At 41.8% G+C, this 15,220-nt stretch overlaps 2 protein-coding genes across 2 annotated transcripts in view; both read right to left on the reverse strand.

Moving 5' to 3' along the window:
- The window catches only part of LOC143281047 (protein O-mannosyl-transferase 2-like), a 28,170-nt gene extending 23,304 nt beyond the window's left edge, over positions 1 to 4,866 (reverse strand). The window contains exons 1-3 of the mRNA XM_076585956.1: positions 4,136 to 4,866; positions 1,912 to 1,996; positions 1,217 to 1,321 (exon numbers count right to left, since the gene is read on the reverse strand). Of these exons, the coding sequence (XP_076442071.1) occupies positions 1,217 to 1,321; positions 1,912 to 1,996; positions 4,136 to 4,698 (753 nt within the window). The 5' untranslated portion in view covers positions 4,699 to 4,866. The remainder of the gene's footprint in view (positions 1 to 1,216; positions 1,322 to 1,911; positions 1,997 to 4,135) is intronic.
- A 3,575-nt stretch (positions 4,867 to 8,441) lies between these two features.
- The window catches only part of LOC143281048 (cyclic GMP-AMP synthase-like receptor 1), a 48,048-nt gene continuing 41,269 nt past the window's right edge, over positions 8,442 to 15,220 (reverse strand). Inside the window, exons 3-4 of the mRNA XM_076585957.1 lie at positions 14,839 to 15,160; positions 8,442 to 13,671 (exon numbers count right to left, since the gene is read on the reverse strand). Of these exons, the coding sequence (XP_076442072.1) occupies positions 13,492 to 13,671; positions 14,839 to 15,160 (502 nt within the window). The 3' untranslated portion in view covers positions 8,442 to 13,491. The remainder of the gene's footprint in view (positions 13,672 to 14,838; positions 15,161 to 15,220) is intronic.

Consider the following 15,220-nt stretch of genomic DNA (forward strand, 5'->3'; position numbering starts at 1 on the left):
CAACAAAACAAATCATCCACATATTACCACAATCAACTGGCAACAAAACAAATCATCCACATATTACCAAGATCAACTGACAACAAAACAAATCACCCACATACCATGATCAACTGACAACAAAACAAATCATCCACATATTACCATGATCAACTGACAAACAAAACAAATCACCCACATATTACCATGATCAACTGACAAACAAAACAAATCACCCACATACCATGATCAACTGACAAACAAAACAAATCATCCACATATCACCATGATCAACTGACAACAAAACAGATCATCCACATATCACCATGATCAACTGACAACAAAACAGATCATCCACATACCATGATCAACTGACAACAAAACAAATCATCCACATATTACCATGATCAACTGACAAACAAAACAAATCATCCACATACCATGATCAATTGACAAACAAAACAAATCATCCACATATCACCATGATCAACTGACAAACAAAACAAATCATCCACATATCACCATGATCAACTGACAAACAAAACAAATCATCCACATACCATGATCAACTGACAACAACTAATTCATCTGTACATACTGTATCTATAATCTATCCACACTGTATTTCATACTGATCAACACAATGTCTCTTTTCACCGGGTTAAGTTTGGTTTTGTGTTCTTATGAACCTATCCCTTTAATAATCACACTGAAAAAGTGAAGGAGAATAAAAAGAGCTAAACATCCAACACGTGAGCTATCATCATGAGACTGACCCGGCAGAGGAGGATGGGTGTGGGGTTGATGTGTGAGGAGAATACTTATCACCCAAGCCTCTCAATGACAGTAAAATTGGCCTATGCAATTCCAAACAGTAAAATATAAATAAATGAAATTTTAAAAAATCATTTGTAGCCTCATATTAAGCTTATATTTCAAATCTTGAAGATGCGTTCTCAGAATAGCTGCTATGGCAATGACTGTTTTCATATTGCAAACTAGTTATGATACTTGTTTCAACGGACGTCAGCCTCAAAGAAAATCACAACACAGACATGAATTATTCATAATTTATTGTAATATACCTTTCAGTTCAATGTAAACAATAAAAAGTAGTCATTTTTCATGCATAGCACAGACACAACTATAGGTGGATCAAACAAAGATAAATAGACAGAAGGCAACAACATAAAAGCACAGCAATTTCCTCTCTACAAATCTTCGGTAATTAACTCACCACTCTCATGCCGACATATCTGGTGTCCCCATATTCATCTCCTGGTTTGGCAAAGTGGAAAGACCCGTCATAACCAGTCAGATACCCAGACAAGCCGATCAGCATCTGTAAAACATTTTTTTGGCTTTGCTTCACAAAGTCCCAGTTCACACCAGTATCATGCTTTATCATCCACCCTTTGTTTGAGTCTTTTCTCTGGGAACTGTATCACTTTCAACTTTTTAAAATCCTAATTTGAATAAATGTTGGTCTGTTATTCTTAACAACAAGAACGTAATTTACTATGGCTTGGCAAGTAATCCTGTAAATTTCAATCTGGGGTAATACTGATTTATCAATCCATTTTGCATTGTTCTGTTGAGTTTGACTCAGACATGTAGAATTCACACTGTGCGAAGGATGAGAATTTTGGGAAAAAATGCAAAGAACAATGAAGGACGAGCTCAGCAGAAAAGTTAATATTGGAGTATGTAAGTCATTGTTATGTAACAACTGATTTAAAAAAAACCCATTATACACACATGTACACAACTACTGAAGAAAAACAAGTGTGCACATACATTTTTTGCTGTTGTTTATAATATATTTATATATATATACATACATACATACATACATACATATATATATATATATATATATATATACATATGTATGTATATATATATATATATTTTTTTTAATCAATAACTCACTTTTCCCAAGGGAGGATGAACATCAAAGAAAAAAGTCCTGTTGATGTACCAGCTGCCCATCTTGCCAAAGTGAGTTTCATCCCAGCTGTAAACATGATGAGTTTTCCATGTCATTGTGATGTCTTCATATATATATATATATATATATATATATATATATATATATATATATATATATATATATATATATACACACACACACATGATTTACATGGTTTTCCATGTCACTGTGATGTGTTCACCCACACACACACACACACACATATATATATACATGGGGAGGGAGGGGGGGGTAAACATTTTTTATTTTTTTCCAGAAATTACTAAGAAACAGCTGAACATTGCAGATTAGAAACTAGTTTTTCCACTATATAATACCCAGCCTTGTGTGACAGGATATTAAACAAAATTCCTCCTCCTCCTCCAACTAAAAACATCCTCTGTGTGATATTCAGCAAATCTTGATCTTGGTGGATGTCTTGGGTTCATCTGAGCCAAAGTTCAATTCTGGACATGTCATGTCCAACAAGATGCATCCCATATTAAACTTTTCCCTAGGTGTGCATTACAGCTGTGTGGGTGTAAGTGCATGTGCTGGAGGAATGTAGGTGTATTCATGCAATGTGTACACCCCTTAAAGTATGTGTGTGCACATGTGTGAGTGCTTGGCATGGTGAAACCTATAAACTATTGACCAGCATATGGCTCCATCCCCTCCTTTTCTTTTGTTGGGTGTTGTGGCTGTATTCAATTCAGGACTATCTCAATATGAATGCTTCAAGATCACCCAGTATGTGGGTGTAACTATCATGTTAATCACAAAGATAAATGGTGACTTGTTGGCTGGTTAAAACTTGTTCTTACTGAAGTTACTGTCAGAAGTTGTTTTATCATAATATAAAAGCATAGAGATCCATCATACATGGAATACTTCTCCCTTTTCTCCAACATGTGAAAGTTTGGGTCCAAAAAGAAACACAACATACAGGACCTAACTTAGACAATTCTGATTTTAGGGTATACGACACCATCCTTTTGAAGGAAGGAAAATCAATTAGTAACATCCCGTGTAATATAGAATAATGTATTATAACCAGTAATCATAATTCTACAAGGATTATAACAAATCCACAAACAACATCTGCTTGTGCAACATAAATATTTGATGCATGTAAAAAATAAAACAATGGACAAATAAACAAAATAAATGGGCTGAAAATAATGACAGTACATGCTGATTTTGTTTCTTAAAGTACAAACTTGTCCCATGTTCACAAGAATGATATAACAGCAGGTAAAAACTACCATGACAAAAACTAACACTAGAACTGCTTTACTTGTCATAATAGTATTAATACTGGTTATTAATACCACTGGTTGATTTCTTCCTTTGTATAGTTCTTGGAAATTACTACAAGAAAACTAAAAGCCACATAGCATGAAACTGTTGGCCTTACTGCCACACCATGTAAAAATACCAGTAAAGAAATCAATTATCAAGTCTGACAGTCCTGTAAGGTCACTAGTAGTGACTGGCAAGAAACAAACGCTCACTTACCATACGGAACAAAATGAATACAACCAATCAGGCAAGATGATTTGGGTGATAGGTGATTGATTGCAGAGAGACAGATGTGGACTATCAACGGGTAATCATACTCTATTATAATATATGGTCTGACAAAACAGCTGCCTCACATACAAGACTGATGTAACAGAACACTGTGAGACAAATGAGTATTCTGTAGAATGCTCAGTATGAGGAGACAATGACACTTGTGAATATCTGACTGGGAGCCAGAGAGGGAATATATATATATATATATATATATATATATATATATATATATATATATATATATATCCAAATCAGGCGAGACAGTGAAGAGAGGAGTGTTATGTTACATCATGTCTACTATCCCTGTGATGGCAACCCACCAAGCTGTGCTTTATCGGCTGGAGGAGGGAGGTTATGTCCCTAATATAATAATGCATGGGATATAATAATAATTATGAAAGAATATAAAATTATGGTGACTTTGGACCTATACAGCATACTAAAATACACACAAACAATACCACAATGTGAGTTACACACACACACACACACACACACATATATATATAATATTTATATAGATATAATTATATAATTACATATGATATATAGTATATACTGATATCAGCCAGATAATTAAATGTATATCCACAAATAATTTCTTACCAAATGTGGTCTGGAATTTCTATGTTGTAGAGTCTCATGTACAATGCTAACTGGGTGAAAAATATCAAAAAAACATAATATACTTTTGCACATTTTGTCTCATCCACTTCTTGAATGTCTTTGCACACAGACAAGCCAATCTCACATTTTCCTGTCTCTTCTTTTCTATAACTGTCACCCTTTTCGTGTGTCGTTGCACTCTTAACACATTCTGGTTTTTCATTTTTGGCAGCAGTGAAGTCACGGCTTCCCTGAGCTTTATTGGGGTCACTTTTGCCACTTTCAGTTTCAGAACTTGCCATTGTAGTTGATGTCCCTGGGAGGCCTGTGTCAGTGTGGGTCTCATTGTTAGAATATGAATCGCAAACACTCACATGAACCTTTGACACGTTGAGAAACTGAGCCTCTGTCACTGTTCTACCTGCAGGCCGGTTGCTGGGTCCTTTGATTTGCCCAGCTGCAGATGAAACTGGTTTGCGAATTTCTGTTGGCGAGACACTCGATTCATTTTCAGTGTTGGTGTTGTGCTTTCTTTTTCTCAGCGTCACCTCTGCTGTTTCCATGTCTTCGTCTTCAGAAACGTACCGTTCAAGTTGCAGTTAAGCAGGTGAGCTAACCACGGTCACAGCCTTATTTCAATGCGTTACAGCCCAAAGATTTCGTATTGATTTGAACATTTGTTGAGCTCAGACTAAGACCACGACCCACCATCTGTCTTTCGACTTGAAAGTGGCTTCCCCTGTTTTACAGGTTTGTAATGGGCGTGGCCTGTGGGTGTGTGTGTGTGTGTGTGTGTGGTCAAAAGAACACCCATGGAAATCAGCTGGATCTTGAACGTAGAGTCCCTGTCATTTTTCCCTTAAAAACAGGATTTGAGAAAAGTTATTTTAAAAATCAAATAATCAACCAAATTATGGGAAGAAGACAGTTTCATACCCATGTAGCTGTGAATACTTGCTTGTTATTAGTTAGTATAAGACTTCGCGAAATATTTTCTGAAATCGTTTGTGCTTGTAAGTATCGCAGCTGAGTGAAAACAGCTGCATTACATGTGTGTGTTTTGCTGTTGTTGTTTTTGTTTTGTTTGTCTCGTTTTCGTGTGGTGATATTTCGCAGATAACTGATGTGATGCAGCGAGTCACAGCACTGCCAACTTGTGTTTGTAAGCAGATCGACATCCTTGAAACGACAGAGATGAATCCAGACTAAAAGATGGGTTTTTCAAAAGCAAATCATGTTTGTTTCTTTCTGTCCATGTTTTCAGTAATTTCACCTCGGCTTCCCACTGTTCAGCATTCTCGGCTGATGGCACTGAAATGAAAGGAAAAAAAACAACTTGATGCGATCCGTGTTTTTTGTTGATGTTGTTGTTGTTGTTGTTTTGTTTTTGTTTTTGTTTTGTTGTTGTTGTTTTTTGTTGTTGTTTTTTTTGGGGGGTGTTGTTGTTGTTGTTGTTGTTTTTCCGGTGGTGTGGCGATTTGAGGGCCTGCAGCTTCACCAAGTTAGGTTGCTGCGGGGCCTTGGGCCTGAAGGCCTGAGTGCAGCTCCACAGCCTGAGTGCAGCTGCGCCTTAACCGTTATGGCCAAAATTATTTTCCCCCTTTTTTTTCTTTTTTTTTTACCCCCTCTCCACGCTACGCACCTCCCACATGTCAATAATAGCCGAACGAACGGCTGATGGACATTACAGGAAGAAGAGGAAGGAAATTTTCCCTCTTTCCCGTGGTAAGCCTTTAGCGGCCCCGTTCTCTGGGCGTTTTACCCCCCTTCTTACTTTCATCAGTTGTAATAACATGCTGACAATTTAAGATATGTGTACGTTCGGGAGTGCATTGGTGTGTATCCCTCCCTCTCCCCCTCCCCCTTTTTTTCGCTAAAGGGAGCAAACCAAGGAAGTGACAATACCAGAGTGAGGTTTCTTGATAGCCTCCCCTATAGTGGCTTCGGGTGGATTTTTCATGAATTTATTTTCCTTCTCTCTTCCTCACACACACACGCGCGCGCGCGCACCCACGCACACACACACACACACACACACATCAACACCAGATAACTTGAGAAACATCACATTCATTGCACATTGTATACGATCAAACGCCCAAGGTTATAGAAAACACAGACATGTTTATTTCAAATGGTATTCGTGAGAAAAAAGAAGAAAAACAACTACCAATGAAGAACGCTTGTTGATGCACGAAAGCAATCAACCCCCCCTCCCTCCCCCACCGAGCACCCCCATCCACTTGCCCCCCTCCCCACAAACAGAGCTAGAGATAGAAAATAAATAAATAAATAAAGACTTTTTTTTTTAAACGGAGCTCCGTGAAAAAAAGCAACAAAAAACGTAAGGACACACACACACACACACACACACACACACACACACACACACACACACACACACACACACACATAATCTTAAGAGAAGAGAAAAGGAGAGAGAGAGAGAGAGAGAGAGCGTGTGTGTGTTTGTGTGCGTGCACATGATTTGGTGTGTAATTTTTCATGTCAAAACGTTAAGTCGGAAGAATTGCTCGGTATGGCTTTGGAAAAGTAACCATACCCCCTCGACTTGAATAATATTGATGCTGGTGTCATAAAAATATCATACAACTTAGGTGCATGGTACTTATTTATATTGGTGGTGTACTTTCAAATGTTATTCGTAAAGTAAGCAATGCTTTGTATGCTATTTCAATTAAGTGTTCTTGTGTGTGTGTGTGTGTGTGTGTGTGTGCGTGCGCGCGCGCGCGTAAGCAGATCGACATCCTTGAAACGACATAGATGAATCCAGACTAAAAGATGGGTTTTTCAAAAGCATATCATGTTTGTTTCTTTCTGTCCATGTTTTCAGTAATTTCACCTCGGCTTCCCACTGTTCAGCATTCTCGGCTGATGGCACTGAAATGAAAGGAAAAAAAAAACTTGATGCGATCCGTGTTTTTTGTTGTTGTTGTTGTTGTTTTGTTTTTGTTTTGTTGTTGTTGTTGTTGTTTGTTTTGTTTTTTTTTGGGGGGGGGGGTGTTGTTGTTGTTGTTGTTTTTCCGGTGGTGTGGCGATTTGAGGGCCTGCAGCTTCACCAAGTTAGGTTGCTGCAGGGCCTTGGGCCTGAGTGCAGCTCCACAGCCTGAGTGCAGCTGCGCCTTAACCGTTATGGCCAAAATTCTTTCCCCCCTTTTTTTTCTTTTTTTTTTTTTTATCCCCTCTCCACGCTACGCACCTCCCACATGTCAATAATAGCCGAACGAACGACTGATGGACATTACAGGAAGAAGAGGAAGGAAATTTTCCCTCTTTCCCGTGGTAAGCCTTTAGCGGCCCCGTTGTCTGGGCGTTTTACCCCCCTTCTTACTTTCATCAGCTGTAATAACATGCTGACAATTTAAGATATGTGTACGTTCGGGAGTGCATTGGTGTGTATCCCTCCCTCTCCCCCTCCCCCTTTTTTTTCGCTAAAGGGAGCAAACCAAGGAAGTGACAATACCAGAGTGAGGTTTCTTGATAGCCTCCCCTATAGTGGCTTCAGGTGGATTTTTCATGAATTGATTTTCCTTCTCTCTTCCTCACACACACACGCGCGCGCGCGCGCGCGCACCCACGCACACACACACACACACACACACACACACACATCAACACCAGATAACTTGAGAAACATCACATTCATTGCACATTGTATACGATCAAACGCCCAAGGTTATAGAAAACACAGACATGTTTATTTCAAATGGTATTCGTGAGAAAAAAGAAGAAAAACAACAACAACCAACAACTACCAATGAAGAACGCTTGTTGATGCACGAAAGCAATCAACCCCCCCTCCCTCCCCCACCGAGCACCCCCATCCACTTGCCCCCGTCCCCACAAACAGAGCTAGAGATAGAAAATAAATAAATAAATAAAGACTTTTTTTTTTAAACGGAGCTCCGTGAAAAAAAGCAACAAAAAACGTAAGGACACACACACACACACACACACACACACACACACACACACATAATCTTAAGAGAAGAGAAAAGGAGAGAGAGAGAGAGAGAGAGAGAGAGAGAGAGAGAGAGAGAGCGTGTGTGTGTTTGTGTGCGTGCACATGATTTGGTGTGTAATTTTTCATGTCAAAACGTTAAGTCGGAAGAATTGCTCGGTATGGCTTTGGAAAAGTAACCATACCCCCTCGACTTGAATAATATTGATGCTGGTGTCATAAAAATATCATACAACTTAGGTGCATGGTACTTATTTATATTGGTGGTGTACTTTCAAATGTTATTCGTAAAGTAAGCAATGCTTTGTATGCTATTTCAATTAAGTGTTCTTGTGTGTGTGTGTGTGTGTGTGTGTGTGTGTGTGTGTGTGTGTGTGTGTGTGTGTGTGTGTGTGTGTGTGTGTGCGTGCGCGCGCGCGCGCGCGCGCCATTGACCCTAAGCTGCTGAACAAAATACGCATCATCCCGGAGAGTTGTGTTACGGGAATGCTCGAAAAAAGTTCAGCGGATCGTGTAAGAGCCTAAGGGATAACCTTCACGTGGCACCACACTGCAATGACTACACACATGTGGACATTGAGGCCATCAATGCTGATTTGCTGGAATCGCTGTGGACTCGGAATTTCTATAAGGCAGGCTATTTGACCAATGTTTGTTGTGTTTTTTCACCTTGCCGTTCATTTTCTTGCCTTTTTTTTCACCTGCTGTTCTTTTCTATTTGTTATTATTACTGTTTTAAGTCTCGAGTGTTTGTTGGTAACAGCGTGTAACCTAGACAGACCTCAATAGGCTGAACTGGCACGTCCAGTCAGTGTCGTGTTACACTGAGTCCGCACCCCCACCCTCCACCCCACCCCGGGTTTAGCACCAAGCTACATTTCTGGCAAACATTGAACATAAAAGGCACATTGCGGGCGCGCATCCTCTCACATTGCTGCCATCATATTGATATAATTTCGTTTTCACTGCCGTTTACACCGAACCCTTAATTAAAGAATGTCTACGCGCGCCCACGAAATATGCCATTGCCAATGGATTAATATGTCCACGAACACCTGTGTTGCTTCACAAACTGCTGTATTAATACCGAGAGAGTGTTGGCTTGCTTTCCTCGACAGTGCAGTTGTATTCTCAACACCACACACCCAGCACCACCTATTTGGGCCGTTTCAGCCTGAGTGCAAAAAAGTTGATGTGGTTATTTAGGGCCCACAGAAAACCGTCTGACTAGCTTTAGTGGAAATTCTTCTTCCCTTGTCTTCTGTGTTCGTGGGCTGCAACTCCCAAGTTCAGTCCCTATCAAGGAAGTGGATTGTACATGCATTACCGTTTCCTCACCCACCGTCAACAAGCCGAACTCCGTTTTCGGGGGTCTGTTTGGTAAACGTTCAATACAGGCAACATCATAGTATCCCCTGTCCTTTCATTTTGCCAACAATCCGTGAACAAGGACGATTTTTAAACTATTTTTTCCGTACAAGTTCTCAAAAATGGAGAGGGTTACATGTCAGATACAGTCCTACCCCCTATCCCACCCACTCTACCCCGCCCCCCCTCCACCCCCGCTCCTATCCCCCCACCCCCTTATTCACCTCCTATCCACGAATTTTCTACAAAGTTCTTTTAAAAGATTCAAAGGGTTGGCTAATTCGATATTGTTCAATTTCGTTATTGTAGCCCTGCCAGTTGTTGAGGCTTTCTCTTGACTGGTGTATGAGTTTTGCAAACAAGCAGATTTTTACATCGGATATATATATATATATATATATATATATAGACAGAGAGAGAGAGATTAGATAAGATTATGGATAGATAGATAGATAGACAGACAGATAGATAGATATCACACACTCCGGAGAACTCGACAGCTGATAGGAGGTTTCGTAAGCCTGTCTTTACGGCAAGTGTATACATTACACGCTCGAATGATCCCTGCCAGCTGATATTCAGACTGGAGAAAAAAAGAAAGGAAAGAAAAGGAAAAAAAGAAAGGACATAACACATGAAGGAAACCACGAGTCAATGCCAGAACCACGAGTCTTTCATTACTTTTCTAAGCAGTTTGTCTCTGGCTGGTCAGAAATCATTTGTGATTTTTTTTTTTTCAACACAAGGATTTTTTGGCACAAGTATCAAGAGAGAGAGAGAGAGTGCATGGGTGTATATGTGTTGGAGGTGTGGTGGTGGTGGTGGTGGTGGTGGTGGTGGTGTGTGGGTGTGTGTGTGTGTGTGTGAGAGAGAGAGAGAGAGAGAGAGGGAAGGAAAGTGTACGTGTGTTTCGGAGGGAGGGTGTTTTGTGTGTGTGTGTTGTTATTGATGTTGAGACACTGCCGCGCGGGCAAATCAATGACAAACCTTTGATTTTCATTCATATGTAACAGAGGCAAGAATGGAATATATAATATTTACTAAGTTGTATTGCGCACGCGCACACACACACACACACACACACACACACACACACACACACACACACACACACACACACACACACACACACACCAGAGAACATAGCACATCCACACTGAAATTTATACACACATACATGTACAACCGTGTTCTGATAAACATGTACCAGCAGAAGCTGACAGACACAAATCAGACAGGACCTCAGATCCTCACCATCATACGCTGGCCTCAGTCAAGCGTAAACTCAACACTGCTACTGCCAAATGTGTCATCTCTATTTCTCATGGACAGACGCCTCTTGGTCAATTAGTTACACAATAGTAGTTCAACTGATTATCTATCAATCTGTTTAATTACAGATTTTTTTTAAACAGGATTTTCATGGGTTGGGTCCTAGTGGTTACATCAAGTGTGGTGTAGCGCATATGGATGGCCTGATAAGACCGTACCTACGCAACAGGATGCTGTGAAAACCCCTTGAAAACGAAACTGAAAACTGAAACAGAATATCACAGACAGGCTCTCGGCTCAGTAAAATTCACCCAGTCCTTCATTTGCTCTCTCTCTCTCTCTCTCTCTCTCTCTCTCTCTCTCTCTCTTACAGAAGCATAAAATCGCAAAATTGTAAAATCATTCAAATCTCATTAATGGCCCTCTGTTTAACATGTAATAAAGGCAGCAAAACGTATGCAGTCTAATGGTTCATCAAGCCATAACATATTGTAGCTGAAACAAAAAAACTCATTAAAAAATCACATTCCTGAAACGCGAGAATCACTTTAAAAACAAAAAATCAATTCCAATCTTCAAAAATGATGCTGTCTTATGGAGAAGAAAGCAGCCACTCCCTTTCCATGATTTGATACCATATAAACACAGTAAATCAAACAAAGTCTGTACATGATTAAATGTCCGCCAGTAATGAAACATCGGAATTACATGTCATGTCAACAGACGAGTTATTAAACCGATTCCCTCAGAATGGCATTATGATGGCTTCTGAGAATGCCCTCAAACCGAAATATACACAAATCATTTTGAGGTAACTTTGACATTTCCTGAATACTCATGCAAGCTGCGAATCTCTCTCTCTCTCTCTCTCTCTCTCTCTCTCTCTCTGTGTCTCTTTCATGATTATATACATGTGAAATGTCTTTCTCTAAATATGTCTGTCTGTCTCTCTCAAACACACACACACACACACACACACACACACACACACACACGTACGCATACACACACACACACACAAACACTCTCTCTCTCTCTCTCGTTTCACCATGAGGTAATGTTCACGCCTTACTGACAGATTCTACAGTCAGTCCCTGTCTCTAACCCAGACCAGCAAAACATTCAGACCACGGTTTTTGATCGGATGGTGGACGGCAAATCACCATTGCCCCATCTTCAGAATGGTGAAATCAAGATCATCCCCTACCCGCAACCCTACGTGTCAAATGGGTGAGTCGCGAATCTAGTTTCCCCCACTGAAATGTGAATCAACCGCCCACCCACAACCCCCGTGTCAAATAGGTGAATCAAGATTTCCTCCAGTCACCATTATGAATCAAGATTTCTCCAACTCACTATTGTAAATCATGATTTCTCCAAGTCATCATTGTAAATCATGATTCCTCCCTTTCCAAATAATGAATTAAGATTTCCTGATATGAAAACGGCGAATCACGATTTTCTTGTAAGAAATCCTGAATCAAATTTTCCCCATGTCAAAGCAGCGAATACAGAAATTCCCCAAATTGATGGAAAAGGTGATCGGAGTTTCCCCGTAAGAAATATGGCAAATAGAAATCTCCCCACGCCAAAACAGCAAATTCAGATCCCCCAATATCAAATGGTGAATCAAGTTTTCCCTGGCAGTGACAGATTGATCAAACCTGCCAGTCAATATTTCCCAATGACAATTTCTCAAATCAAACGTTCTGGAATTTACCATGTGGAAGTGGTACATACACAAGAAACCATGTCCAGTATCCAGAAATTCGTTCCGAATATTTTGAAGAAAATACTGTGGGAATAAATTCCTTAACATCAACAACAATATTGAAGTACATCAACTAACTGATGGAAACAGGAAGGTGTGATGGTCTCTATATATATGACCTTGGTTATATGAGCTTACCATTCCGTGTCAGAGTTCCTCTTCTGCTACCATGGAGTTCTAAGGAAGATCACTCCACCTGATATCTCGTATATATTTTCATCCAAGATATACATGTATATCGTTCTTGATTATTTGATTCAGATCTGTCTATACCTGCATTAAGCCACGAATGTGTTTACTTTTTTTAAATTTTTGTTATCAAGGCTCTGCAGCTGTACACGCGGGCCCATTGTTCTTAATTAACCAAATTGACGTTTCCTTACAAATACCAGTTTTGATTTATCGAATGTCAGTAAGGTGCCAAGAAAGGTAAGGGTGGAAAAAACAATTCCCGATTCTGGGCACAGCAAAAAACAACAACAACAAATCACAACCTAAGCTGCTCAACTTTCAACAACAACAACAAATAATAAACCGTAGTGACGAAGAGAACACATACACACACATACACACATGCGCGCGCACGCACGTACTCACAGTCACGCACGTACTCATAGACACGCACACACACGCGCGCGCACACACACACACACACACACACACACACACACACACAGAACCACCTGCACATCCACACCCTCACACGCACACAGAAACACACACCAATATACCGTCCCATTTTCTTCCCTCCCAAGCCAAAAACTCCAGATACAGGAAGTGGGAGGAGGGCCGGGTGGTGGGGGGGGGAGGCGGCAGGGGGGCTGAGGGGGTCGGGGGCGGGGGGGGGGGGGCAACGTTATGACGGAAGACCCCCATGACCCTATCATACACATATCCAATACACCTTCTTTCGTTGGGGGATGAAGTGTAAGGGGCAGGGAGGAAGGAACACGCATCAGCCAATCAGCACTGCAGACGGATGCTGTGGGCGGGGCTGTTGCAGAGCTCGTCGTGGATGTCCCGCAGACGGTGGGCGGCTGCCTGCAGCTCCTGGTGGCCGTAGTGGGCCAGCAGGTTACAGGCGGGCACGAAGAAGTGGGGCAGGCTGCCCTTCTCCAGACTGACGATCAGGTAGCGGAGCACCTGCAAGACACACACAGTGCACAGACACTATAATAATAACGATAGTGTTTTTTTTTTACATAGCGCTATAATTCAAGCATAAGCAAGCTCTAAGCGCTTCACAAATCCGCACAGTACAGTACAATCCTCTCTTCCTCAAGTCCCTTTTAAAAAAAATGTAAGGATGGTAATAATAATGATAGTAAAAATGAAATAATGATAATATTTCCAATGCCTCTACCAATCATAGTAATAATCATAGTGATGAAGATGATGTTACCACTTCTACTACGACTACAATTATTACTACTTCAACTGTCACTACCCATAATAATGATGATGCGTGCGTGCGTGCACACGTGTGTGTGTGTGTGTGTGTGTGTGTGTGTGTGTGTGTGTGTGTGTGTGTGTGTGTGTGTGTGTGTGTGTGTGTGCAAGTGAGAAAGAAAAAAAGTGATAACCTGTATGGTACAGAATATACACATTTGTGGAATATTCAAATATTCACAGTCTCTGACAGAAAGACAAACCCAATCTGATAAAGGACTCAGAGTGTGTGTGTGTGTGTGTGTGTGCGTGTGCTTGTGGTGTGTGTGTGTGTGTGTGTGTGTGTGTGTGTGTGTGTGTGTGTGTGTGTGTGTGAGCTAATGCGCACACGCGCGCATGACTTTGACTGAGATTGATCTGTCTGCAGTCAAGCCCACCGTCAAGGCCATCCTGGGTGTGCAAAACAGTTCAAAATAACTGTGAGGGGCCGGTGGGTATCTCTTTCTCTCCACACACACACACACACACACACACACACACTGACCCGCTCCCAAATACGTACACACACACAACGTCTCTCTCTCTCCCCCTGTGTGTGTGTGTCTCTCTCTCTCTTTCTCATACATACATTCTCTCTCTCTCTCTCTCTCTCTCTCTCTCTCTCTCTCTCACGCACACACATATCCCCGCCACACACACACACACACACACACACACACAATGCACTCTCACACTCACACGGACACACGCACTCTCACACTCACAATGACAAACACACACACAGAGTCTAACACACACACACACACACACACACACACACTCGACCCTCCCCCCCCCCACAAACACCCCCCCACACCAACACCCCCCTCCTCCCTCCCCCCCGCCCCCCCCACACACACTAATCCACACCAACCACCCCACCTCCAGCAGCCTCTCCCCGAGCCGGGACGTGACCCAGAGAGCAGAGTCCGGGGACTGCTGGTGACATACGTGCAGCATGACCGTCTTGAGGTGGTAGGAGGACAGGGGCCGAAAGGAGTCGGGGTCCGAAGTCCGCAGCATCTTCACTATCCGCTCCACCTGCTTCCGGACCCGCTGGGCGGCCACCGCCGCGTCCCCGACCCCGCCGCCGGAGCAAGGCAGGGTCGCCTTCTCCCGGTGGCCTAGCAGGTACCGGTGGTCCGGACCCAGCAGGTACTTCTCCGCGCGCAGGAACGACAGCCTCCACAAGCTTTCTTCCGCGCTGGAAAAAGGCAGTGGTGGTGGTTGGTGGTGGTGGTGGTGGTGGTTGGAGGTGAGGAGG

The sequence above is a fragment of the Babylonia areolata genome, chromosome 4 (assembly GCF_041734735.1).
Source record: "Babylonia areolata isolate BAREFJ2019XMU chromosome 4, ASM4173473v1, whole genome shotgun sequence".
Classification (NCBI taxonomy): domain Eukaryota; kingdom Metazoa; phylum Mollusca; class Gastropoda; order Neogastropoda; family Buccinidae; genus Babylonia; species Babylonia areolata.